A 24,335-nucleotide genomic window follows, 5' to 3' on the forward strand; every position below is an offset into this window, starting at 1 on the left:
TGGTATCGGTCTTAAAAATCCGGTATATCAGTCCAACTCTTTAACATACCGCCAATGATCAGTTTCAGTCCTCTCCACACATCTGTATATCTGTATTGAACACATATACAAACCCACATTCCAATGAAGCTCAGATGTTGTGTAAAACATAACTAAAAACAGAATACGATGATTTGCAAAACCTTTTCAATTCAGATTTAATGATCAAACAGATAAACTTTTTTTTTTTTTTTTTTAAATATTCACTCATACAGAATTGTGATGCCTGCAACACCTTGAACTACATCTCTTGTCTTTGTCGTGAATGCAATTGAATACAAGTTCAAAAGGATTTGCAAAACATTGTATACTGTTTTTAAATACGTTTTACACAACGACCCAATTGGATTGTAATTGGAGTTTGTACTCTAATCTGTGCTTCTCCACTGCTGTGCTGACTCTGGTGGTGTGCACACCCTGACCAGTCATTTAACCCAACATGCAGAGATGGATGGACGACATGTTGCGATCTGTGATGTGTGTAGGAAGACTGTTTGCATCACTGGCAACACCACAGTGTTGTTCAATCACATCCAAACCATCCAATCCAAAAAAAAATGGAGCTGCAGCAGAGAAGAAAGGTAAGAGTCAGGGAATATCCAGGTTGATCCTACACAGTGAGATCAATATTTTAGTCAAAGTGATTAAATGTTGCATACTGTGCTCATGTGCAAATAATAGTTATTCAGATAGATACAGAGTATAAAAACTTTGTTATGTAAAGTTATACTGAGCATAAACTTTCCAAAGTTACTCCTGCCTCACGCGTCATCGCTCATTTCCATGCTTGTGCCCTTTAAACAAAAGAAAAAGGGTATTATGGGACGGCCGTAAAACCGACCAATCAGAATCCAGCAGTGTGCAAAGCAGGAAGTATTCTCACCGCGGAACCGCTGACAGGAGCCACCAATCAATGGAGAGCATATCATCTCAATCTTCATACTGTTATCAAGAGGTAAAACATTATTTGGTATTTTACATTATATTTGGCAAGTATCCACTGGGATTGAAGCTAACATCAGTGTGTGTATCGTGATTGTGACTCACACCAGACTCAACCTGAAATGTGTCAGTTTGACACGGCTTCGTGTTGGTGGAGGTGCGTGCTTTACGAAAACCTCTTCACACGAGAACACTTTTACATTAAGCAACAGCTCCTTTATTCGGCATCAACAGAATTAGCTACAGTTGTACCGGATACATTAAAATGGCAGTAACGTGGTTGTTCTCACTGTGTTCATTCTGCCACTTTAAAGCTGTGTAAGCTTCGCTGCTGGAGACGTAGTGAATTGATGGAGCAGCACTAACATGCAGGACTCGCTCGTTGACCTGTGAGGGGGTTGAAGTGTATTATTACCTTTGGACCCTGCTGATAAACTGAATCAGCTATTAGAGCCAGCTGTGCTACATGACAGTAATACAGTTACACCTGTTCAAGAGATCTGTATGTACCTATCTGTATGTGATTGATCGGGATAAAGATGCACACAGAGTGTATTCAGTGTGACTTGACAAAATGAAAATGTAGCAACCCATCATTTTCACTCAGAGCTAATGAGATGGACACCACGGTGACCGACAGGAGGGATGAACCGCAGACGGACTTCATCTACTGCTGTGGAGCCGCCACAGAGCTGCTCAGGTTTGGCCCCTGTCAGTTACACTCTGGACACAAGGTGCTTTTCCTCATCGTTCCAGGTGAGTTGGATGACTGTCCTGCATTCCGAAATGTGCAGCACAATACAATATGAACAAGACGAAAGCCTTCTTAAGTCATTTTTATATTGTTTTCTTTTTAAGCAGAAATATCAGAAAAGTTAGTCTCAGTTTGTAGTATTTAGAGAGACTGTCAGAAATGAAGAATATTTAACATTTGATATAATATTCCTAATTAAGCTTACATTAATGCATAATCACCTGAATGTAAGAGTCATTGTACTTTCAGTACCTTAGAACGAGCCTGTCATATCTTTGGGTGGTGCAGGCCGTCTTTTGTGGAGACCATATATGATCAAAATGAATTTAGTGACTTCTGCTGTCTCCATACAGGTAACCCAGGTGTTGTGGGCTTCTACAGAACCTTCATGCAAACGCTCCACAGTATGTTTGGATACCGCCACCCAGTGTGGGCTGTGAGCCACGCTGGCCACTGTGTGCCACCAGACTCCATGGACATGATAGAAGGTACAGATTATTCTCTTCACTTCGGCGTTCCCATTCTGACCTCAGTACGCTGGAAGAGAGTGCATGAATAATCAGCTGAAAGAGGAATTTTCATCATATCTAGAAGTTCGGGGTTGTTATGTTTAAGTTAATTTAACTGCATCTAGGGTTGGGTGATGTCTCTGGAATTGGCATATGATGATGTCCACAGTGAAGCATTGTGGCGCTTCAAATTGTCCCCACATCTAGTCAAGAATATCTAGTTTTGTTGCCACTAACCAGGGTGAAAATTGACCCAACGTCTTATTAAAAACATCCTGATTTTTCACACTTTTCACACTGTTGAAACGCCATGTCAAACAGAGACAGTGGCAGCCATCCCACCCAACTGTTTGTCACGCCACACTGTCCACTTCCTGACATGAAGTCAGCTCATATATAATTAATTTGAACATTATGACAAAGGTAGTGTAGTAATGTAACACATGAAACGTTATGTGGTTTGCAGACACTTAAAATGGCAACATTTTGTTCTGGGGATTGTGTTGAGTGGAGGTGAGGTCCAGACATAGACACTGCGAGTTCTGATTTTTCACTTGTCTTTAATCCAGATGCCTCCTCAGCAGCAGAGGGTGATGTATTTGGTCTCAACGGGCAGATTGAACACAAGCTGGCCTTCCTCAGGAAACATGTTCCCAGAGAAACCAGCCTGGTCCTGGTGGGCCACTCCATTGGCTGCTACATTATTCTGGAGTTGATGAAGAGAGATCCTGAACTCAAGGTTAGTCACCACCTCACCGTCTCTCTTTTTAGAGAAACACATGTTCAGGGGAACCTGTCCCTTTATCATCAAAAGGGATACGCTGAAAAGTGTCTTTTGCAACCTTTCTTACCACAGATTCTAAAGGCCGTCATGCTGTTTCCCACCATTGAGCGCATGGCTCAGACTCCTCAGGGGAAGGTCATGACCCCGGTGCTATGTCACATGCGTTATGTGGCCTACCTGCCTCTCTTCCTGCTCTCTCTGCTGCCCGAGAGCCTCAAAGCCAACCTGATCAAACTGGTGTTTGGTGGAATCCGCTCTCTGGACCACACTGTGGTTCAGCCTACTGTTGGTTTACTCAGTGGAGACTGTGCAGGTTGGTTGTGCTTCCTCACTGCGTTGATACTGAAACTGTGTAGTCTAGTGAAGGGCTGCAACTATTATTATTATTATTATTATTATTATTATTGTTGTTGTTGTTGTCATAATCATAAATTAATGTGTTGGTCAGAAAATGGTAAAGAATGTTCCCATTTTTTCCAAAGATGACGTCCTTAAATGTCTTGTTTTGTACACAACCCATCTGTTTCCTGTCATAGAGGAGGAAAGAAAGCTACAGTGAATCGATTAGTAGTAGTTACAGATTCTATTTATATTTGAGGGCTAATCAATTAATCATGCGATTGCAGCACTAGTCTCGTTCAGTGTCCGAGGGCCATAATATTTTCTGACAGCTTGTATTCCAGGCATATAATGCCACCATTTATACTTTTGGTCATTTTCTGAATATGTAGTTGTCAGCTGTGGTATTAACGATTTCTAAAGAAGAGTTAAAGGCTTTTCATGGACTTCAGCTTGCAGACTGCCCTTCAGACGTGGATGTTCACAAATCAAAATGATTAATCTGAAGCCCTGGAGTCCAGAACATTCAGTTTTCAGTAGCGGCAGTCCCGTTACACCTCAGAGGAATGTCATTCATTCGTTCAGTCTATAATGGAAATGTGAGAGCGTGGTGATAAAATGGTGCCAGAATACCAAATCGACTGGATCGCCAGTCAGCCTCTGTAGTCCTGGGAGATGTGATAAAGCAATGACTAGATTGGTGTGATTTCATTTCTCTTTGTAGCGAATGCTATGTACATGGGAGGGCAGGAGATGAAGAATGTTCTGGAAAGAGACAACATAACCATTCAGGAAAATCTCAAAAAGGTAACAAAGACCGACCTGTACACTTCTCTGTACTCAACAGCTACTAGTCAATATTGAATAACCACACGGGACATGAAGACATGTTTCCTTGAATTGTGAGTGGATGGTTTACATGTGATGTGATCTTTTAACCTGTTATTGTGTATTCAACCGTGTGTGTGTGTGTGTTCCCATTTTCAGCTTATATTTTATTACGGAGCTACAGACCACTGGTGCCCTGTTCAGTATTATCATGACATCAAAAAGGACTTCCCACACGGAGATTTTAGGCTGTGTGAGAACAGTTTCCGCCACGCCTTCGTTCTGGACGCAGGAAGAGACGTTGCCAAAATGGTGGTTGAATGGATCTGTGCAGATTTGAGGACATGACGTCATTCTTCTCCTCTCACGGTCTAACATGAACGCTCAGCGTACAGCGCAGACAGCGATGGGCTTTTAATGAGAATGAAAGCTCAGTGCTGGAGAAGTAAAATATGAATTTTAATATATATATATATTTCTATTGATATGATGGCATACTTTGGTTTATAATTAGCCAAAAAAATGTAACATTACAATTTAAGTGTTTTTACTCATGCTGAAGAAATGAACTAACGCATATATTTTATGAAAACACATGCAGACATCCGTCTCAAAAGAGGGAACAGTAACCAATCTTACTTCTCATGCTAATATCTGCTCGTGTGATTATTTAAGTTGGTTTGATGTTGCCTTTTTGCCATTTTTTATTTTAAGTCATCTTTCACATATACAATTATAATTCATGCATTCCCATGAATGAGGACTGGATGAACACATGCAGTGTGTGTGTGTGTGTGTGAATTCATCTTGCACGCCTTTTGTTTCATCTTTTGATGCCACTGTGCTGTGAAACATCAGAGTATGACTGATGAGACTGAGAAAGTTGTGTAACTAATTTCATTCCAAGCCTGTTACTGTTGGATGGATATAATGATGTAACATGTACCTCTGGTGATGCACTGGAGTTGGAAATGCAACAATGTGTGTTACTCCTGCAGACACTGTAACGACTAACTCATCTGCTGAACCCATGATGGTTGATTTAAAAAAAATAAATAAATAAATAAATTGTGACCTACAGGAAGTATTTTTATATGTTGTGTGAATATTTTCCATCTTTTTTGAAAATGCATCTTAGAGCAGTCAACGCTGTGAGTGTAGTTTGAGAACATCTGATCTCATGATGCCACTGAACTACTTACAGACCTGACTATATACACACACACACACACACACACACACACACACACACACACACACACACACACACACACACACACACACACACACACACACACACTTCTTCATGATGATGTTTATTTAACAGAAGAAATAGATTCTGGATTTTGTACCCACTTCCCCAAATGTAAGTTGTTTTTGCTAATTTGGGTATTTTCATAATAAATTAATATAAAGTTTAAGGGCTTGACTACACTTTGGTTTTGCTACCTTCTTGTGGGTTCTGTTTGCTGCCCGAAACAGGCCAGTAGAAGGTGGTTGGACCTTCCTGTTCTAAGTAAGTAAACCACTGTATTTACAAATGTTAACAACTGACCCAGCGTTAACACCACATATGACTCGAGTGGCTTCTGCATTTCAGCAAAGTGACAAGTAATTCAATAGGACTGCAAAGGAGGACTCAGGTCTGAGATGCTGCGTCATGTCTCGCAACGAGTGTCACAGCAGGGGGTCTGTGTCATGTCTCCACGGTATCAGGAGAGTCACAGCTACTCCTCTTCCTTTTCCCTGTCTCTCCACCGTCTGGGTCATCATGGTACCCTCCTGGCTGTCCTGAATCAGTCCTTTGGTGAGAAGAGAGTGTTTGTGGGAAGCTCTGCCCAGGCCCCAGCACCTGTCTGACAGTCACATTCACTCTGGAGCTCTGAATGTACCTGGAGCACACCGCCCAGTCCTCCTCTGACACCGGCTGCACCACAGTGCTGTCCTGCAGGGGTGAGCCCAGGCTGCAGCCTTCCATCTCTGAAGCTGGATGTCCCTGGGGCGCTGGGAGGATGCGGGGAACAGCGTGGTACAGGAGGCGGCTCTGTCCAGACATCACCATCATGTCCCCACTGTGCATGAACATAGCGGTGGGGGGGTCCTGTCTGCAGGTGCCACCCAGGAGGAAGATGGCTGATTGGCCAAAACTACCAAGTAAGACAACAGTGAGGGGGTTAGAATATGTATCTGTGGGTAAGCTGGGAAGTTAAGACATGTCCCCATATTATTTATCTCTGAAGAATCACTTCCTCTCAGCGGTCTTTAATTCTCCCGTCTCACCTGAATGACAGCAGTGGTCGGCTGTGATCTAGTTCAGATTCATCCACGTGGATTCCCAGAGAGGAATCGGATCGGTAATAGTTGAGGATTCCAGCTTCTGCGTTGAACCCTGGGAACCCACAGGCGGCTGTTACATGGAGCGACAGCAAGTGGAGATCAGCTGGGAAAGGAGTGTAATGGTTGGCCGAGTAAGTCTGGAGGAACAACAAGGAAACATTTGGTCAACATGAAGAGACACGTAATATTGACATAATTTAAGAAAATGTAAATGCACTGAAATAATGGCACAGGTGGTACACAATTGTGTCTGAACTCTCCTGATGGCCCATGAGGAAGTTTATCATCACAAAAACTTCAGCAGGATTGTAATCCCTACAAGTTTTTGTTTGGACATTTTAAACTAATATTAGAGATGTAAGAGATCAAGAGACAAAATGAGTGAGAACTGAAACGAGCAAAATTAATTTCTGGCCAAATTCAAATGATCACATACATTTATATCATAGAATTACTGATGGAATATCTTAGACATGCCTCTGAAAAATGTGTGTAAAACCACAAAAACTGGAAATTTCATTTTAATTGTAAGTGATTTATTCACTCTGTATTTATTCTGTTTCATTCCTTCTACAATGTAACGTTCTTTTTTCCACTTTCAGGTTTTGACGTCAAGCATTTCGCCTTACACATGATGCTAAAAATAAGAGGTGATGGAAATCTACTGATACTGTGATCAGAATATTGGCACTCTTACCTTGGTATCCCAGTTGTAATGATAGCCTAGAGTGACCCAGCGCAGTCTCTCCAGGAGAGTCTTTGGTTCTCTCTTTCCAGAGCTGGGACGCCTGTGTGGAGGATCAAACACAGAGAGCGCTTACTGTACAGAAGCGGGTGGCTGGGAACTGGGACCAGTACACTGTCAAAAAGCATGTCAACTCAACGTTGTCAGAGGAAGTATGCCTCCAATTATTGTATATATTAAAGAACTATTATATCATTGTTAGACTCACATTGATCGCTTATTAAAAGGAAAATTGCTGCAGCAAAACCAGATATTTGGAAACAGATGTGAGAGGACATTAAATACCGCCATTTCTACAATTTGCCTGAAAAGTACATTGTGGATGCCTGGAAAATGATCAGGAACTAAAATCAGTTAGATGACCCAGGTTGGGACAGACAGATCCAATCAGAGGGGAAGAGCAACAGCTAGTCTCACCTGAGGCCCTGGACACTCTTGTCCCAGATGTCCTGGGTGTCAGAGGGAGACATGTGCATGTCCAGGTTGCAGACGTTGGGTTTCTGGGGGTAGGTCTTCAGACACTGTCTGACCCAGGGGGGTTGGGAGCCCCGCAGGAACGGGTTGGAGATGAAGATGAATCCTAAACAACATATGATGGTACAGCACTGAGTCACAGAACCAGAATGTCCTTGATAACATTAACACATTGTCACACATGTGGTTTTCACTGGAGCGCTGTGTCCAGGACTCGGTATCTGAGCTTTTGTTGAAGAACTCTCTGTCTCACCGTCCTCACTGTCCTGTGTTTACCTGGGTAGCCGTGCAGGCCGTGGGCTCTCCAGTCTCTGACAGGCTGTAATCCAACCCTGGCAGCCTCCACGTCACTCACTGCAGCAGGGTCCAATTCAGCTGGGACTATCTGTCAAATCACACAGACACACCACAATCTGTGAATTATACTAATAAATATATATTGATAATAATAGTTGTCATGATACAATGACATTTTCTAAGTTGGTTATTTCCATAACAACCCTGCACCTTGTTAATGTCAAGCGTCTGGTTTCTTCTTCTTCTCTTCTCTAACTGTAGTTTTACATGTATGGTTTTACTCCTTCTTTCAAAGTGTGTGAGCACGTGTCTCCCCCCCGCTACAGGATCAGCTAGTATCTAAAGTATTCATCCACGTGCTTTCAGGATTACTTCTGCGTCCTTTTATTATTTAGCTAGTTATACTCAGTTTTCATGTCAAACAAGCTGTCAGTCAGTCAGACTCAGACGGAACCACGTGATTGTGGTGAACTGTTCCGTCGTCATGGGTCCGGGCCTGACGTCCCCCTCACCTTGTCACTCGGAACACCTTTGGAGAAGTCGATGACATCGCTGAAATCCGGCGGCGGGTTTCTTCTCCTATAAAACTTGAATATTTTTCTGAATGCATCTTCTCCACTCTCCACCATGGAGGCCGCCATCTTGGCCATGACGTCACTGACCTGTGACCTCAAGCCTGTCCAGGATCTGTCTCGGTCTCGATTTATTTAGTTTAAACAACATACTTGGATTTTACATGTCCATTGTGTAAATAATGTAAGAAAGATGAAATGACCTAAAGTACATTTTTGAATTACTGTTATTAATGTGTGCGCCGGTGTACGTCACATGACGCTACGTCATAGGTCAGAGTGACATACCAAGGACGAAACATGGCGGCGCCGTCGAAGAAGGCTTTCGAGCTGTTCGTGTCTAAAATACCCTGGACTGCGGCCGGCAGTAAGTCAATGAAACTGTTTGAATGGTCGTTGTTGTTACACGGTGACAGACAGCTCTGTGTCTGGAGACTCTCTCCTCGGTTTACACGTCGCTGCATGAAGAACGCAGCTTCGCCATCAACTGTTAGCTAACACGGAGCCTCCTCATGTGAGGAGGAGGTGATCAGTCAGACACTGTGAGGTTCAAACACCCAACACTTTAACACTGTGGCTGTGTGAGGGTGAGGTTCAGGCATGGACTGCTCGGTGAGACGAGGTTCAACTACATTAGCAGAAGCCACGCGTGTAAACTTATCATATGTGTGAACAGTCCTGTGGTAGCTCAGACATGAAGCCATCACCATGCACTGACAAGCTGACATGTACCTGCTGTCTTTCAGAGGAGCTGAAGGAGTACTTTGGACAGTTTGGCGCTGTGAAGAAGTGTCTCCTCCCGTTTGTAAGTTGTCACAGCATCAGACCCACTGATTCCCATGTGCACTGCATGTTGGATCTGTCCATTCTGTGTAATTCAAATCATGTATCATAATAACACCTCTTCTTACTGTACTAGCCCAATGATACATTGATAATTCTGTACACAAAGTCATTGATATAGTGTGCAGCTGTTTGCACAGGTTGGATGTGAAACTGCTCTCTAGTTCTGATATTTCTTGTGTGCAGTGAGAATAAAGGTTGATATATTATAATTGTCTTTTAGCAGCTCTGTACTATCCCTGCTCCTAATAACACTACAAATGAAGAGTACTTTTCATTACTAAGGGCATTCTATTCTATTCAGATCATACTGTAGTGTTTTAGATTTTTCAGTTTGTTCATCTGTCAGGCAGCTTTACGTTGACTTTTTTTTCAGTCTGGTATACAGATGCTCAAAACTTCTTGAATAATCCATCTCAGTGAAAATCTTGTTTGACTGTTATTCTTGCAAAGCCTTGAAGATCTTGCATGAGGTGCTTGTGCGTGGTTTTGTGTGTTTGACGGCGTGCTTTGTGCTGTGCCAGGATAAAGAAACGGGCTTCCACAGAGGGTTCTGCTGGGTTGGATACTCATCAGAAGAAGGACTGAACAACGCACTTCAGAAAGACGTGCACATGATCGACGGAGCCAAGGTAAAAAGACACTTGTCTCTATCACTGGTCAAGGTCTTGTGAGTATAGAGGTCTTTCTTAATGGAACGACCAAAGCTTGCGTTACTGGAGTTTCTTTTAAACACCATGCACAGATAACTGAGGTCTGACCTGACATTTTACAGATGTCAGTTTCAAGCCACAGATCAGCAGTTCATGAGTGAATAATTGAGAAGTTTATGGAACAGAGCTTTTACACATTTATATAGTTTGGTGTCTATTGTTGCCCTCAACATGTTTGTATTCCTTCCATAATGAAGTCAGTTGTCCCCATATTCTATTTTCATGTGTTGTATTTACGTTTTTACTCTTTTTCATAACAGTGAAAACAGGATGATGATGATGATGATGATGATAATTATTATTAATGCAGTTTCTTCAATTTGAATGTTAACATACAGGGTTTTCCCTACCATCATAAGGTTTAGGTGCAGCATCTAAGCCAAATGAATATCGGAACAATGTTTAGAGCATCGAAATTAGCTATTACTACTGACTCTGCAGGCCTAATGGCTGCACTTCTCATCTGTAATAGCCATCCAGATTTTTGTACACGGAAATTGTATTTGGAATTTGTAGCAAACATTCAAAATGACATGAGGCAGAACCTGGAAATGTTGATATTCTGTATGTATCACATGCTAATCCTGCTTTGCCTGTTGTGTGTTTTCAGCTCCAGGTTCAGAGGAACAGACGCCCATTTGAAGTGCAAAAGTTGAACAAAGACAGTGAAATTGACTGAAGTTCTGTGGTACCGCTTTGTGAATGAGGCAGACCAACATGTGATATTCTTCTTCTCAGGCCCAGATCCACTATGACTCTGTTTTTGTTGCCTCGGCTACTTCATATTTGAGATTTCTGCCATTATGTTCAGGGTCATAAGAAAACTGCAGCACACAAGTGTTGGTGTCTAAATTTAAGTCCCTACGACCGGAGATGATTCCTCCTTTTGCACACCATCAGTGAATTTGGGCCAGAGCATTACTGTCATTGTCTATAGTAATACAATCTGTAGTATTGTCTATTTATTGTCATAGTGTTTTACTTCCTGTAACCATCGTGTCACACACCATCAACAGTAAACAGGCTAATTCAAGGCTCATGAAACACTTGCTTATTCCTGGTGTATGGCAATAATAAAGTGTTTAATTTCACTGTGTGTTATGTTGTTGGATAAAGTATTTTACTTGTAATGTGGTATTTAATCTTGCCTTAGTAAATGTAAGTGATAAGTAAATGTTGAAGGACTAAATCTGATTACATCCTCCACTGTTGTCTGTGGACATGCCAAAGAGAAGAATGAAGCTGCAGTAGCAAGGTAAAGTGTTGGGCACCAGGGGGCAATACACTTCTGCACTTTACCCTTTGCATAAAAGGGCCAAGCAGGCACAGAAATCCAAGGTCAACCAGGCAATTTTTGCTGTTTATGGTTGTAATTGACACTAATCTTTTGTCTGGCAACGGCCTTTACTGACATTTTGGATCATGCTCCCCTCAGTGTAAACATTAACATTTTGAACCAGACCCAAACATTTTCAAGTCTGTTGACCTGTTTAAGTCTGAGGAAAAAATAACAGCGAACAAGTCATTTGTGGCAGATGTGCCTCATCTAATTTTCTGCTCTAATTCACCCATTTACGTCAGTGAGCTGGTTAGATAAGGTGTAGGTCAGAGGTTTAGTCATGTTCCATCACCTTCTCCTACCAACATCCCTGTGCTCCTATCTGCCTTTAGGATTTGGTTTCAATTCAGAGGTCATTTTAAGTTAATGTCAGCCTCGACCCTGTCTTCAATGATGCACTGCGGCATTGTTGATTAAGTTCCACATGTTTTATTATTTTCAAGTTGGACCATGTGCCTCCTCTCTTTTCCATGCTAAACTTTCCTTCCTGCTAACCAGTCATGTGAGGACATTTTGAGGTCATTCGGATCCAAGATCTAAGTTCAGCTGATGGCAGTTGATGGCTACTCTGTTACCAAAACAAGAATTGCTCAGAAGCACGAGCTGCGTGTCATTTTACCGGTCAGTGGTAGGATGAAGAAGCTGGTTACAGAATATGTTAAACTATAATCTGCACCAGGCAACAGTTTACACAATTTAAAGTCTCTAATCGTAAATTCAGATTCCCTTCTGTTGCAGTACAGTGTGACAGTCAATTTCTCTTAAACAGGCTGTGTCTGATATAATTCCAGACTTTTATCTATTTTGTTTAAAAGAACATTCTTGATCTAAAATGTGAGACAATATTACTTTATCCTGTTAAATGCTTAACAGCATTGGTCATCCTGGTGTTTGAAATGCATCAAATCGTTAAAAATAAATGAAAGTGAAATAATTTTTCCTTCCTCGGTGTAAAATTGTACATCAGTATTGTGCAATTGTGCAACATGCTACATCAGTTACAGGCTCTGTACACTGGAACCTGGCCAGAAGCTCACAGTTGTCTTGAATGAAGCACATTTGACGTCATGGTTGTGGGCGGGGCCAATCCTGTGTAACGTGAAAGGAACAGCTGGGCATCATATGTGACGCGTGTGAAACACGTCATCGCGTTCGCCGGAGCTGTAGTTTTAATGTATCACACGGAGCGACAAACGGACTCACATCCTGCTGGACCGACGCCCACACCTGGACCCGAGGGACGGGCCACACACAGAACCGGATATGTCTCCGTGTGAGCGAACTGTTCGGATCGGAGAGCACGTTAAACTGTAGCCGCCTTTCTGTCGAGAACTACGTCAACCATAATCCACCGCGCTCACATGTAGAAGTGAAGCCGAAGAGGTCAAAACAAAAAACTGGTAATTGACAGGGAGAACGCGCGTGGACACACTGGTAAGCTAATTGAACGAGTGTTTTCATGTGTGACGGCCGTTTGTGACAGAGGAGGGTGGTGACCGCTGCTGCTACACACCGCAGCTCCTCACACACACACACACACACACACACGCACACACACGCTTCAGGGAGCTTTAGGTAACATGCGCCATACACGCTGCTGTACGGAGCGGTGACTGCTCCTGACACACAGCTATAACACAGCCATAAAGCACCAGGCAGCACTCATCATCCTTCAATACACATCCGGCTCTGTGCTGTGACAGGAGGATTTGCTTTTAGGTTTTTAGATTTACATGAGAAACTGTCACTGGCTGTTTTGGGTGAAAGCCGAATTGAAGAGAGGCTTCTCCAGATGTCCAACATGTATCGTCTGTGATTTAAGAACACACACACACGCGCGTGTGTTTAAACAAGTGGGCGTTTATTTACTAGATTTATGACTGCATCACGGTGACGCTGAGTTCCCCAGATGAAGTTCAGCGTAGCAGTCATGAATCAAACTAACTTCGATGACGTGATCAGGACGAGCCCAGCTCGGGTGTGATCACAGGAGAGGTGTGGAGTGTGAGCACAGTGGCCCTTACCAGGCAGGACTGAAGACATTCATGTTTAGATGTGTGCTGTTTTGGTTTCAGTTTTTATTCTGTGTCACGTGTGTCTCCCAGTTCTTTCAGTTCCCAAAATTGAGAAAAACATTGAGATATTTCCAGGTTAATCACGGTGCATTTACTTGTCATTTTTCAACACAGGGCTGTCCAACAAAAGTAAGTTGTCTTCCCTTTTTGCTGAAAGAGTATTGAGCTTGGGACTTTATGCTGCAGATGCACTGTTGGTGCAGGAACACAGTGAGTTGTAGCTCAGGGTCCGCCGATTAATTGGCCCAACATCTGATCAGCAGATACTGGACCTTGTTGACTGTTGTCAGCCTGTCGGCACACAAGGTGCTGTTCACCGGCGTTTATCTGTTGTGCTACATACACTGTCTGCTGGCACATTCCTGAGCTGCTGGCGTGTGACAGCCCTGCCATCAGATTTTAAAACACTGTGTAAATGCTGAAACATTGTTCTCACTGAGCAGGGGAGCTGGTGTACATTTTTCTTTGTTTCTTCACTGGCACAAAGTAGGAATGAATAACAACAAAAACGTAATATACAATAATGAAAAAGTCATAGTCTAGTGATCGGAAAGTCGCTGGTTCAAATCCCAGCTCCTAGCTGAGCTGAGCTGCATGTCGAAGTGTCCTTGATAAAGATACTGGACCCCAAGTTGCTCTTGATGTGCGGCTGGCACCTTGCATGGTGGCCTCTGACATCAGTGAGAGGCCACTGTGATGAGCTGGCAACTTGTGCAGGGAGCACCCTGCTCTCACCCAGACACAGCTGGGATTGGCCCCAGCAAAACCCCCCACGACCCCATAAAAGGGATGAAGCGGTTGGAGTGGATGGATGGAGAGCATTATATGTGTGTTGTTGAGTGAGCGTTGTAAAGTCTGAATGTTTTTCTGTGCCGTTCCTTAAGGCAGCAGGTTGACTGAGTCTGTTGCTGAAGCTGCTCTCAAGCTCGTCCACAGTTTTGTGGAGGGACATTGTCCAGCATCGCCAGCTGTTCCCAGCATCCTGTCCTCCATCACCTCCTCCAGGGTGACAAACACAGAGCCAACAACAGACTCTGCATTATTAGTTTGATCAGTCTGTTGGCATCCTTTGCTTTGATGCCCGCACCCCAGGACACCGCAGGCAAGAAGATGGTGCTCTCAGCGACAGACTGATAAAAACAGTTTATTGTCCAGAACCACACCAACACACAGGCCTGCTGAATACCTGAGTGTGGTGCTAGACAATAAACTGGGGTGGACTTCTCTCTGTAAGTCTGTCTGTCTGTCTGTCTGTCTGACTTCTCATGATAGGCAGCAGGACACAACTAGCTGACTATGTGAATGCTCCTCATTTCTCAGCAGTTTGACTAGTGAACTGTTGCTCTTAGAGAGCTCCCTCTGCTGGCACAGTTTGAGTTTACGTTTTTATCACCCACACATTTCACTAAGCTGCAGTCCTTGTATTGTCATGCACACAACAATTAAAGTGGCGCAGTCAGTGGCAAGGAAATGTTTCAGTCTCATAGTCCCTCTGACTCTAACAGAAGACATGCTGTAGTGCAGCAGCTAAAATACAGGAAAGACATATAATATAAAGTTAAATGTAAGTGGTGCTTGACGAGTAATAGTCGGTACAAACTGTAATAATAACATGTGGCATTAACATAGCAACACAGTTTTGCTTGAACATTGATGGAAAACTATAAATCTCTCATAAAATATAGTTATCTCGCTACACTAATTGTTGGAGCTCTGCTTGCTTACAGATGATTTCCGCACATCACACCTTCTTCGCGACCTCTGTCACTTTGTGAGCCGATGGTCTGCCAGAATGTATTGCTCATGCATGTCCTCCTCCTCCCACAGTGCCTCTGATGGCTGGTCGACTCCTCAAGGTCTCCTCCCTGGCCACAGCGGTGTTCGCCTCCTCTGGGTTTTACCTCTACAACAGACAGCTGGACCTCAATGACCTGAGCGTCATACGCTTCGGACGAGCTGCGCTCACTGTGAGTTACTGCACACTTCTGCCCTGACAGTCTTGATGTGGGGATTGTGGATTTGATGCAACTGGATATTTTAGAGGATCTTTGTGTTTATTTCGAAGCTTTTGTATGACGTTTAAACTTTTTGCTCTGTGGGGCCTGTATCTAGAAAGAAGATCTTGTGGGTTAGGCAGCTTCGTTTGGCTCACAAGAACTCTGGCTTTAGGCTCAACATGACCTCAGATCAAAACCTGTCAACAGCTAACTACTGATCAGTGACATCAGTCTTCACTGGAACAAAATTTGATATTTTTATATTAATCTATATATATTTAATTATCATTTATTGTATGTATTATCAAATTGTATTATTTCATTTTAATTGTTAAAGATAAAGTGGGCTGATGTTCATTTTGGGTTTAGATAGTGGTTCTAACAAACACAGAGAGTTGACCACAGGAACTGACCAACCACATGTCAGTTTTTTAAATATTTGCTTATTCTCATGTTATGCTTGTTTGTCCTCTAGTTCTAAAGAAAAGTCTACCTGCTGACTCCTCAGTTCTTTTTAATTTTGCTTAGAGATGTTCCAAAACCATTTTTTCCCTACCGATACCGATTCTGATAGTTGTGCTGTGGGTATCGGCCGATACGGAGTACCGATACCAATACCAGTGTATTATAGAAAATAAAAAAAAAATAAAAATCATACTACGCCCGCATGACTGTGATATGATTATCATTGTAGTAAGGCCTGGCTCAGGTTAAACCCTTTGTAAAACATGAATGAATACAGTAAATGGAAGTCATTTATTTTTCAAAAGATAAATTAAAAAAAAAAAAAAAAAAACTTAAAGGAATTGGAACAACTCTAACATCACTGCTCTGTTTGTCTCCAGACGGCCGTCATCAGTTGCGACTATCTGACTGCTTTCAAACATGTGGAGTACGGCACAGAGGAGTACTGGGCCCTCAAGTCCAAGGTACATATTCACTTTGTTTTCCACAGGGATGACTGAAGAGTTGTTCATGTCGATGATGAGTTAAAGAAAAGCAATTCTGACAGCTCACCGCTGACATTTCTTCTTGTTTCAATCTTTCCTGTTTATCAAATAGTGTTGGATATGTTGAGTACAGCACTCTTTAATTTATAATGTGAAGCAGCAGCAATACTCTAATTAAATGATTAATACAGCTGAAATGCAGCTCTGGTATGAAGTAAGAGTGGTGAGCGAACAGTAAAATAAGTTGTGTGTCTGACAGCAGGGAATGGTCACGTCCTGGACATCGTTTGAACCAATGTTCACAGTCAAACAGGATCATATTTGTAGGGGAAATCCCTCTAGCATGATAAAGGTAATAACAGTAAATGTCAGCTGATATGCACTGAGTGATCTCGCCAGGAGCCGCTCAGCCAGGTGCGTTCAGGAGGCTGCTGTTGGAAAGGTCAGAGACCACCTGCTCTGACAAGAGGTGCACAGAGAGTTCTGCTGCGGCAAGAGAGCTGCTGTGAACCTTGAAGAGCACGGTTCAGCATGGCTGGCCTTGTGTATGTGATGAACACACACACACACACACACACACACACACACACACACACACACACACACACACACACACACACAGACAGTCGGTACAGCCCCTAGGGCCCAGCTGGTCAAGCTTGGCTACACGTGCTGATTAGAATTAATGCATGGTGCTGATTTAATACAGAGAGGAGGCTCGTCTCCTAATTATTATGAAGTCATAGAGGTGAGGCGGCGGCGGCGGCAGCGCCGCGGCTCTATAGTCTTGTGTCTTTATGCTGCTGATTTTTCCTGTAGTTTTTAATTTTTCTGCCACTGACGGGAAAGTGTTTCCAGTTTTAAACATGTGATGGATACTGTAATGACCAGTTATGTGTTGCGCCATTCAATTTACATGTGTAACCAAGGCCTTAGTAGTTAATGGTAACTGTTGTACTGATGTGTGGTTCTGTATTTGCTCAGGGTGTAAAATCACCAGTTTCATCATGATGTGGTATTACATCAGTTGTTTGGATACGGTCTTTGCCAATACCCCAAATGTGCTATGATACGATAAGACTATGATATTATTTGTACTTTCTCTCCCTCACCACTGCATGTTTTTCCAGGCTAGCCTTGTCAGCCGAACCTGTTGAGCAGAAACACATCACTGAGTAATGTGATGCAGAGGTGTGATGGGGAATAGAATCTGAAATTGAGTATTTGGCATGATTACTGAATAAGAGTCAAAACTGAACATGATAATCTTCGTGACGGTGGGATTTATTGCAGGACTGTCGGGTTGGATTACATTATACTGAATCAGCAGGATGCTGTTAGCTGCTGACTGACTCACACAGCAGGACCAAGAAGAGATTTTAAAGGTGCACTATGTAAGAACTGGCCACCTGTCAAAGGTCACTCCAAACAAATAGGGGCCAGCATATCACCAGAATAACCACTCACTGCTCTCTGTACTCTGCTGTAGCTATCTATGGCTGTACATGCTAGCTGCTGTTTGCTAGTTTTGCTAGTTAGCGCAGTTAGCTGTGCAGGTAGTGGCCCCACCCTCTCCTCAGGCTTGGGGCAATGGCGGACTGTTGGTGTACCGCCCTGGGTAACAGAACTTGGCCCTGCAGCGCAACACAATCTGGATCGGGGAAGCACACAGACTCTGAGGAGGCCAGTCTGACAACAGGTAATACGAGTCAGGAGGTGATGTGGAGGCGGGGACTGGGAAGGGTGTGAAGCACCCAGAGGAGCGCGAGAGAGGGAGTGGTCATCACCAGCAGTGAAGTCAGGGTTTATCTCAATGTGAAGTCATGAATGAGACAAGTGAGCACGGCTCATCTTAGCTTCAATTTGTGTTAAATAAGGAAAATTGGTTCAGAATGTTTTCCTTTTTGTTTATTTATTAGACTAATGAAGTTAAGAGAGCTTGTGGTACGTTGCGAGGTTGCAGGTTACACATATGTCCCAGCTGTAACTGCAGGGAGGAGGACTGAGCTTCCATTTGCGCTACGAAGTTGTCTGACCTGACGGGATGTGTCGGGGCGAGCCGGTCGGCGCGCTTGCTTCAGCGGATTTGTCTGCAAAACAATACGTAGACATCTCTGACAACATCAAAACGTGTATTTCTTCACATTCTGTTGATCATTTTTGTTGCGTTTTGAATGTTTTAACCTAAAATTCTCACATGGATGTCACATGTTGCACCTTTTTAAAATGACATAATACTCACATCCTTTTGTGTCAGATGGAGTCACCATGTTGGCGCCCTCTGACCTCGATCTGTGTGTTTTGTGTTCTTTGCACAGGGGCGACGTTTGACTGCAGCTAATGAGCTCTTGTTTCCGCGTCTCATCTTCCCCGTCGTCCTCTCCGCGAACATCTCGTGTTCGTCTCTCGGCAGAGCAGCCAAGCAGCTTTCAGCCTCTCATGAAAAGCTTCGCTCAAAAGCCACTTAAGCAGCCAGTCTTCCAGGCTCATCAAAGGCTGCCCTGAGTGAACTGAGGGGCCATTCACAGCCAATTAGAGTGTATCACAGAACAAGCACGGGAGCACTCTCAAGTCTGCCAAATGAGGAGAGGAACATGCCCTGCAATGAGAGAACAGATGGACTGCTTTTTGTCCTGTGAAGCTAGTTAAAGTTGTGCTGTGACGCTGTGGCTCCACACTACATTAAACTCCTGTGTAACATGTGTAGCAGACACTAGGTAACAAGTAAGGACGGGGTTGCTGTGCGCGCTACATGTGCCGTGTCACTCAGCTCTGCCTGGAAGTAAACACAATAGCCCGTGTCCTTTTGAAATGACTGCGCACAGCTGGGTGGATGAATAATGTGAATGGTGGAGTGTATTGGGGGGTATGTTATGCCCAGATGCTGCAAGCCCTGTCCACTACCTGGTTTATCTGCTTTAACAGTGGCGTTTGTATAATTCTTTCACTGAACTTTAGTATTATGTGTCAGTGGTGTGGTGAATGAAATATTACCTTACTGTCAACAATGCAGCCAACAATGGAGGGTTCAGTTGAAAACTGCAGCAGCCGGTACGTTCTCCAGGTGAAGCAGTCAGTCAGAGGTGCAGAGGGTGAAATGGACATTCAGTTTCATTGTGGGACTAATAATTACCCTGTATTACTTGCTATTAGATGGATCTACTAACTCATGACTATGATGCAGCCTGGTTCTCCACATAGCTCACTTCCATCTCTGGCAGACTCTCAGTTTTCCTCAGCTTTTGTATTCTCAGACAGCCTTTCTGGTCCTCTGTTGATGGCCCAGATTAAAAGACAGAAGAATGAGAGAAATTAAAATGCACATCAATACAACCCAAATGAGACCAAAAACACGAGAGAGTGCTGGGTTATGGAGATAGGTCTTTATCTCTGAGCTGAATCCTAAACGTGTCTCCTCTCCTGGCTTTCAGACTTTTTTCTCCCTCCTTCTCTCTCCCTACGGGGATTTCAGGTTTCTACACTATCAGCATCTCATTACAAGTCATACCAACAATTTAATGTAGTTAACTTAACTTAACTCGCATGAATGATGCATGCTGGCCCAGGCTGAGGGCAGAGAAATTTTTAGCTCATATGCATAACGTGAGTAAGGGGAGCATTATTTTGCAAACCTAACAAATCCCACATAAAGACAGCCCTGACTGGTGGAGACGCCATGACATGTGACACCATGCTGACAGGATGTCAAACAGTTATAGGTTATGCACGTGAAAAGAAATCCAACTAATTGACTGGATCGTGCAAACCAGTCCCCCCCCCCCTCTATCGCATTACTAAACTGCATGTAAACACATCGTGTCAGATTCTTAGCAAAACCTGAGTTTTGTTATATGGATTATTATGGTCAGCATGCTCACTGCCTCTCCTGGTTATGGCAGACATGCTTCCAGCCTAGTGGCAGAGCAAATAGCAAAGTGAAAGTGAGGCACAGAGGGAACAGATCCATATGTGGATGGTGACATGTCGAGACACTGCGACTGCACCTTGGTCTTGGTTTCCGCCTTTATTAATCATAGCCTGAAGTTAGGGCTCTGCACCAGAGAGGATTGCGAGTGTAGCATTTTATAGGGTTCCACTTTTTTGGCCGTTTGTTGTTTTCTTTCAGTAAATTGTCAGATATGAAACATAAATTATTAATTTTATGATAACTACTTCTCTTCATCAGGCATGTGTCATTTTTCCTGAGGTGGGTTGCCTCTCCACGCCAACGTTCCCATCATGCATTTACATGCTGTGCAGCCTCCTCCCAGTTGTTCACAAGACCCAGTTCAGCGCTGTTTGTTAAATGATGCCCTGATTAACTTCAGTGTGACCTCAGTGTTTTGGGCAGATGCTGTGATAGCGGACAAAAGAGATTTAGTCTTCGATTGTGAGGGACGTTGAAAGCAGCCTGATGAGGAGTTCAGAGTACACCACCAGTCGCAAGGTTATTTTAGGGGAAGGAGTGAAAAGAGGAGAATGAGGTGGAGAGGGAGGGGGAGAAGATGAAATGGTGACAGCGAGGACAAACAGATACTGATGTCTAACGATCCCTTTTGCCTCCTCAGCTGCATGAGGAAGAGGCGGGAGCATAAAGCTGATTTGGGGAAGCAGCCATTTTGAAGGTGGCTTTTCATGGCTAAGATGAAACGGAGAACAAAACACTGATTCACTCAACACATCTGCATGGTATCACGCAAATTCTCTCTCGGCACCGCCCCAAGGTTACAGTTAAAGCGTTGTCTCTTACCCCTGTTACAGTGAATGTGTCTGAGGTTGTCAGAGTGAAGTGAAGGCACCGTGGGGAGGGAAATCAAAGGCTCTGCTTATGGTGATTCGTGGCTTCTCACCATCAGCTGCTGTGACAATGACTTCTTCTGTCTTGCATATCCATCGTTTCGCTGACTCACTTACCCACGGAGTGTGTGGTTGGAGAGTTCAGTGCCGTCTCTGAGACAGTCCAGAAACACTTTGATCAAACTTCAGTACATCCAGATAAAGAACTGGAAAAAACACGTGCAGTCCAGTGAGTTATCAGATCTTATGATCACTTTGGTACAGCTTCTTTATATTTGGGAGCAAGTTACTTCAGGTGTGGGTCAAATGGAGCCATGGGATTGCCAGGTGGATGGCTGCAGCGTCAGTAGTAGTGTGGCTGTTGTTGGGAGTTGAGTCGAGCGTCTTGTTGCTTGTGCATCAGATCGGGATGGCTCCAGGGAGCTTCCCTTTGGAGGTTTTCTGGGCAAGTCCCCTTTTGTAGGAAACCCTCAAGATTCCCTAGAGGGAACTGAAATCTGCCACCAGGGAGAGGGACATCTGGACTACCTCGCCTAGTCAGCTGTCACCTAGCTTCAGGCACTGTAGTTTCCAGAAAATGGATAGATGACAATGTTGCTGGATAATGTCCTGTTCTTCTGCTTTGTCTCAGGCATTTTCGTTCAATATGCCAGTTACTTGCAGAAATTATTGGTGGAGCATCTGCCACTGTTGGCTTTCTACCTCTGTTGGGTCTCTTGGGATGCACTGTATTTTGGTTTGGCTAATTTCCACAGGTCTGCTACAGATCGTGTCCAAAATCCTGGACCTAAAAAGGCCTCTAATATGCTTCCCTGCCCCTTTTTGATAATCAAATCTTAATTGTAGTAATTGCCACACCCTCCGTGGAGGCCCTACCTCACAGGGTTCAAAGGATCTGCCACCAATACCCTGGTGCCAGACAACACAGGAACCCAGCAGAGGTCCGGTGTCCATGCCTCTATGAAGTGTCAAGTTGTCCCACAGATTCTTAATCTGATCCAGTGGAGAATTTGGAGGTACCTTCAGTGCTATGTCATGTTCCTTGGGTCTTTCCTGAGCAGGTCTTGCCAGGTGGCAAGGCGTGTCTTCCTGCTGGCGGGCACTTTGCTGTGAGGGTTGGTTCTGCAGCAGTGTTTGGGTTGGTGATGCATCAGTTTGGACATCAACACGAAGGCAGCTATTACATTTCTGAACATTATACTGTAGTTCCTGTGGTTCCTCCTCCCCCAGACCTCATTTAAGATGGCTTTGTCAAGAGAAACAGAAGCTTGGAGAGGAAACTTATCACAGTATGAGTTGAGGTTTTTCATGAACTGATCAATTAAAGAACAGTTTAATATTAACTCACTGAAACTGTAAATGATTGAGTCTAAAGATGGATGCTCTGTGGGTACAAGTCTTTCAGAGTAGACTGTGCATGTACAGTACAGTCTGTGCAGTACAGAGAAAGTACTGTGAAAGTAATTGACCAGCATGGGCTTCAGAGGCTGCACTGTTCATCACACACCACAATATGAACTTATATGGCACATTGATTGACACTTTACTGTCCCCCAAAATAATTAAATGCTTGAACTATTCCTCGTGCATAATTGACTTGTGTGTTATATATATATTGTGCATTTTAGCCTTCATCTGATGGTATTAAGTGGAGAGGCAGACCAGGGCTGGTACCAAGCTAGATTCAAACAATGCACAACACTGTTAAGCTTGATTTGGACATGTGATTCACAAGAGATAATTGTGGTTTAAGTTTAGACAAGTTTGGTAACTGCACACTTTTAGGTAAAAATCATCTCTTTGGTGAGGCTACATTATACTACAGTGCAAAACAACCCCACACGGTGGACACTGAACATTTATCAACCACATGCCTTCTTCAGTTTTCTGTCTCTTGGGTGTCTGGACACAAGATACACTTAAGCTTTAATCAATAAGTTTAACATGGAAGAAGACAAGGAAGTGTAAGTGAATGTCCATTGTGTACCTGAGGAAACATTACAACTGAAATTTAAGATACAATATTGAATCCGTAATTTGTGTTGAAATGAGCTTTCACACGCATGTGCACCCCTCCACAGATTAAATATTAGACTGGGTGCACTTCAGTTTCCCACCAGCAGATGTCAGCACTGACCGCGTCCTTCAGTGTGGCAGCACTGCTGTTTTCCCACTGGAGAAAGGGAGGGTACTGAACATAGATAAGTGCCCACCACCACCCCTCCAGCTCGGCTCTTCTGAGGGACTCACTATGTAAATACTGGGGTGGGGCTAGATAACTGCTGACCTTGGCGAGCTCGTGACAGCGGCTTATCAGCCAAACAAGTCTGAGGTGGGAAAATCCTTGAGGGATATGGAGAGGAGGCAGCGTTTAACATTTGCTGCCCAGCTGCCTGCTGTGGTTAGATCATCGCTGACAAGCTGATCTCCAGCAGCAGCGCGGATACTCAGATTCCCCATCGCCGCTGCTCTCTGTGCCACCCGGGGCGGAGGAGTCAAACGGCAGCTGGCACGAGCCTTCAAGCCTTAGATTTGAATGTTTTATGTTTGTCAGAGAGAGGCCACTCCAACACGATGTGTCATAGATACAAATAAACAGAGCTGCTTGTATTTTCAGCCTCAACATAAAATACTTTAATTTTTTTTTTAGACCAAACACAAAGTCTGGCCTAAATCTCAACAGCTGGCAACTGAAAACGCTGGAAGTGTTGCTGAAGCTGAATAGACCAGATGTAATCTAAAAAAAATCAGTCGCTGTGAGAGATAATTGTGATAGCCATTATACATTTGTGGTGCTTTGCCTCAGACAGCCACTGAAAGTCTGACCTGAAAGCTGATCGTCAGCATGCTGAAGCGCGCAGCAGGTACAGCGGTGCTTGTATGGTTGTAGGGAATGTAGTGCCAAACCAAAGGGCCGACTGACGTCAGTGTAAAGCGCCACAAAGGGCCATCTTAAAGGTGGCTGAAATACATCCTCCTGCCGGTGCCTGTTAGCAGTGAA

General features: G+C 43.7%; 4 protein-coding genes across 7 annotated transcripts in view; 3 read left to right on the top strand and 1 right to left on the bottom strand.

Moving 5' to 3' along the window:
- Positions 1-463: 463 nt before the first annotated feature.
- On the top strand, positions 464-5,269 carry ldah (lipid droplet associated hydrolase). Of its 2 annotated transcripts, XM_037072102.1 has the most exons (8): positions 464-620; positions 847-994; positions 1,589-1,737; positions 2,089-2,223; positions 2,814-2,983; positions 3,101-3,341; positions 4,092-4,174; positions 4,355-5,269. In XM_037072102.1, the coding sequence occupies exons 1-8, from the start codon at positions 479-481 to the stop codon at positions 4,541-4,543; spliced, it is 1,257 nt and encodes a 418-aa protein (XP_036927997.1). In that variant the 5' UTR covers positions 464-478; the 3' UTR covers positions 4,544-5,269. The 2 variants fall into 2 exon arrangements, with proteins under 2 accessions (XP_036927997.1, XP_036927998.1); XM_037072103.1 differs by lacking the exons at positions 464-620; positions 847-994 and adding an exon at positions 1,001-1,138.
- A 226-nt stretch (positions 5,270-5,495) lies between these two features.
- On the bottom strand, positions 5,496-8,834 carry alkbh1 (alkB homolog 1, histone H2A dioxygenase). 2 transcript variants are annotated; one of them, XM_037072105.1, is made up of 7 exons: positions 8,561-8,834; positions 8,028-8,136; positions 7,695-7,857; positions 7,230-7,320; positions 6,476-6,669; positions 6,088-6,342; positions 5,496-5,997 (listed from the first exon to the last, which is right to left on the bottom strand). In XM_037072105.1, the coding sequence occupies exons 1-7, from the start codon at positions 8,696-8,698 to the stop codon at positions 5,892-5,894; spliced, it is 1,056 nt and encodes a 351-aa protein (XP_036928000.1). In that variant the 5' UTR covers positions 8,699-8,834; the 3' UTR covers positions 5,496-5,891. The 2 variants fall into 2 exon arrangements, with proteins under 2 accessions (XP_036928000.1, XP_036927999.1); XM_037072104.1 differs by having other exon boundaries at positions 5,496-6,342; positions 8,561-8,825.
- Positions 8,835-8,846: 12 nt separating this feature from the next.
- On the top strand, positions 8,847-11,272 carry LOC119004837 (SRA stem-loop interacting RNA binding protein). The gene is made up of 4 exons (XM_037072107.1): positions 8,847-8,987; positions 9,367-9,425; positions 9,988-10,095; positions 10,787-11,272. Exons 1-4 carry the CDS (start codon positions 8,921-8,923, stop codon positions 10,853-10,855), a joined length of 303 nt encoding a protein of 100 aa, XP_036928002.1. The 5' UTR covers positions 8,847-8,920; the 3' UTR covers positions 10,856-11,272.
- A 1,415-nt stretch (positions 11,273-12,687) lies between these two features.
- The window catches only part of adck1 (aarF domain containing kinase 1), a 57,816-nt gene continuing 46,168 nt past the window's right edge, over positions 12,688-24,335 (top strand). The window contains exons 1-3 of one of the 2 annotated variants that reach the window (XM_037072157.1): positions 12,688-12,949; positions 15,418-15,557; positions 16,433-16,516. In XM_037072157.1, coding sequence (XP_036928052.1) covers positions 15,426-15,557; positions 16,433-16,516 — 216 coding nt within the window. In that variant the 5' untranslated portion in view covers positions 12,688-12,949; positions 15,418-15,425. Of the gene's footprint in view, positions 12,950-13,507; positions 13,720-15,417; positions 15,558-16,432; positions 16,517-24,335 lie in introns of those variants that run through there. The other variant, XM_037072156.1, reaches the window with a different exon arrangement.

Source organism: Acanthopagrus latus, chromosome 16 (assembly GCF_904848185.1).
Source record: "Acanthopagrus latus isolate v.2019 chromosome 16, fAcaLat1.1, whole genome shotgun sequence".
NCBI classification, from domain to species: Eukaryota; Metazoa; Chordata; class Actinopteri; order Spariformes; family Sparidae; genus Acanthopagrus; species Acanthopagrus latus.

What these genes read in the sequence shown, in the direction of transcription:
- ldah (XM_037072102.1), top strand. Translation starts at nt 479, where the DNA reads ATGCAGAGATGGATGGACGACATGTTGCGATCTGTGATGTGTGTAGGA. An exon ending in CTTCATACTGTTATCAAGAG is followed by an intron (nt 995 to 1,588) that starts GTAAAACATTAT and finishes ATTTTCACTCAG; the next exon opens with AGCTAATGAGATGGACACCA. An exon ending in TTCAGGAAAATCTCAAAAAG is followed by an intron (nt 4,175 to 4,354) that starts GTAACAAAGACC and finishes TCCCATTTTCAG; the next exon opens with CTTATATTTTATTACGGAGC.
- LOC119004837 (XM_037072107.1), top strand. Translation starts at nt 8,921, where the DNA reads ATGGCGGCGCCGTCGAAGAAGGCTTTCGAGCTGTTCGTGTCTAAAATA. An exon ending in ACCCTGGACTGCGGCCGGCA is followed by an intron (nt 8,988 to 9,366) that starts GTAAGTCAATGA and finishes GCTGTCTTTCAG; the next exon opens with AGGAGCTGAAGGAGTACTTT. An exon ending in ACATGATCGACGGAGCCAAG is followed by an intron (nt 10,096 to 10,786) that starts GTAAAAAGACAC and finishes GTGTGTTTTCAG; the next exon opens with CTCCAGGTTCAGAGGAACAG.
- alkbh1 (XM_037072104.1), bottom strand. Translation starts at nt 8,698, where the DNA reads ATGGCCAAGATGGCGGCCTCCATGGTGGAGAGTGGAGAAGATGCATTC. An exon ending in CGGCCTGCACGGCTACCCAG is followed by an intron (nt 7,858 to 8,027) that starts GTAAACACAGGA and finishes TATGTTGTTTAG; the next exon opens with GATTCATCTTCATCTCCAAC. An exon ending in AAGAGTGTCCAGGGCCTCAG is followed by an intron (nt 7,321 to 7,694) that starts GTGAGACTAGCT and finishes TCCTCCACACAG; the next exon opens with GCGTCCCAGCTCTGGAAAGA.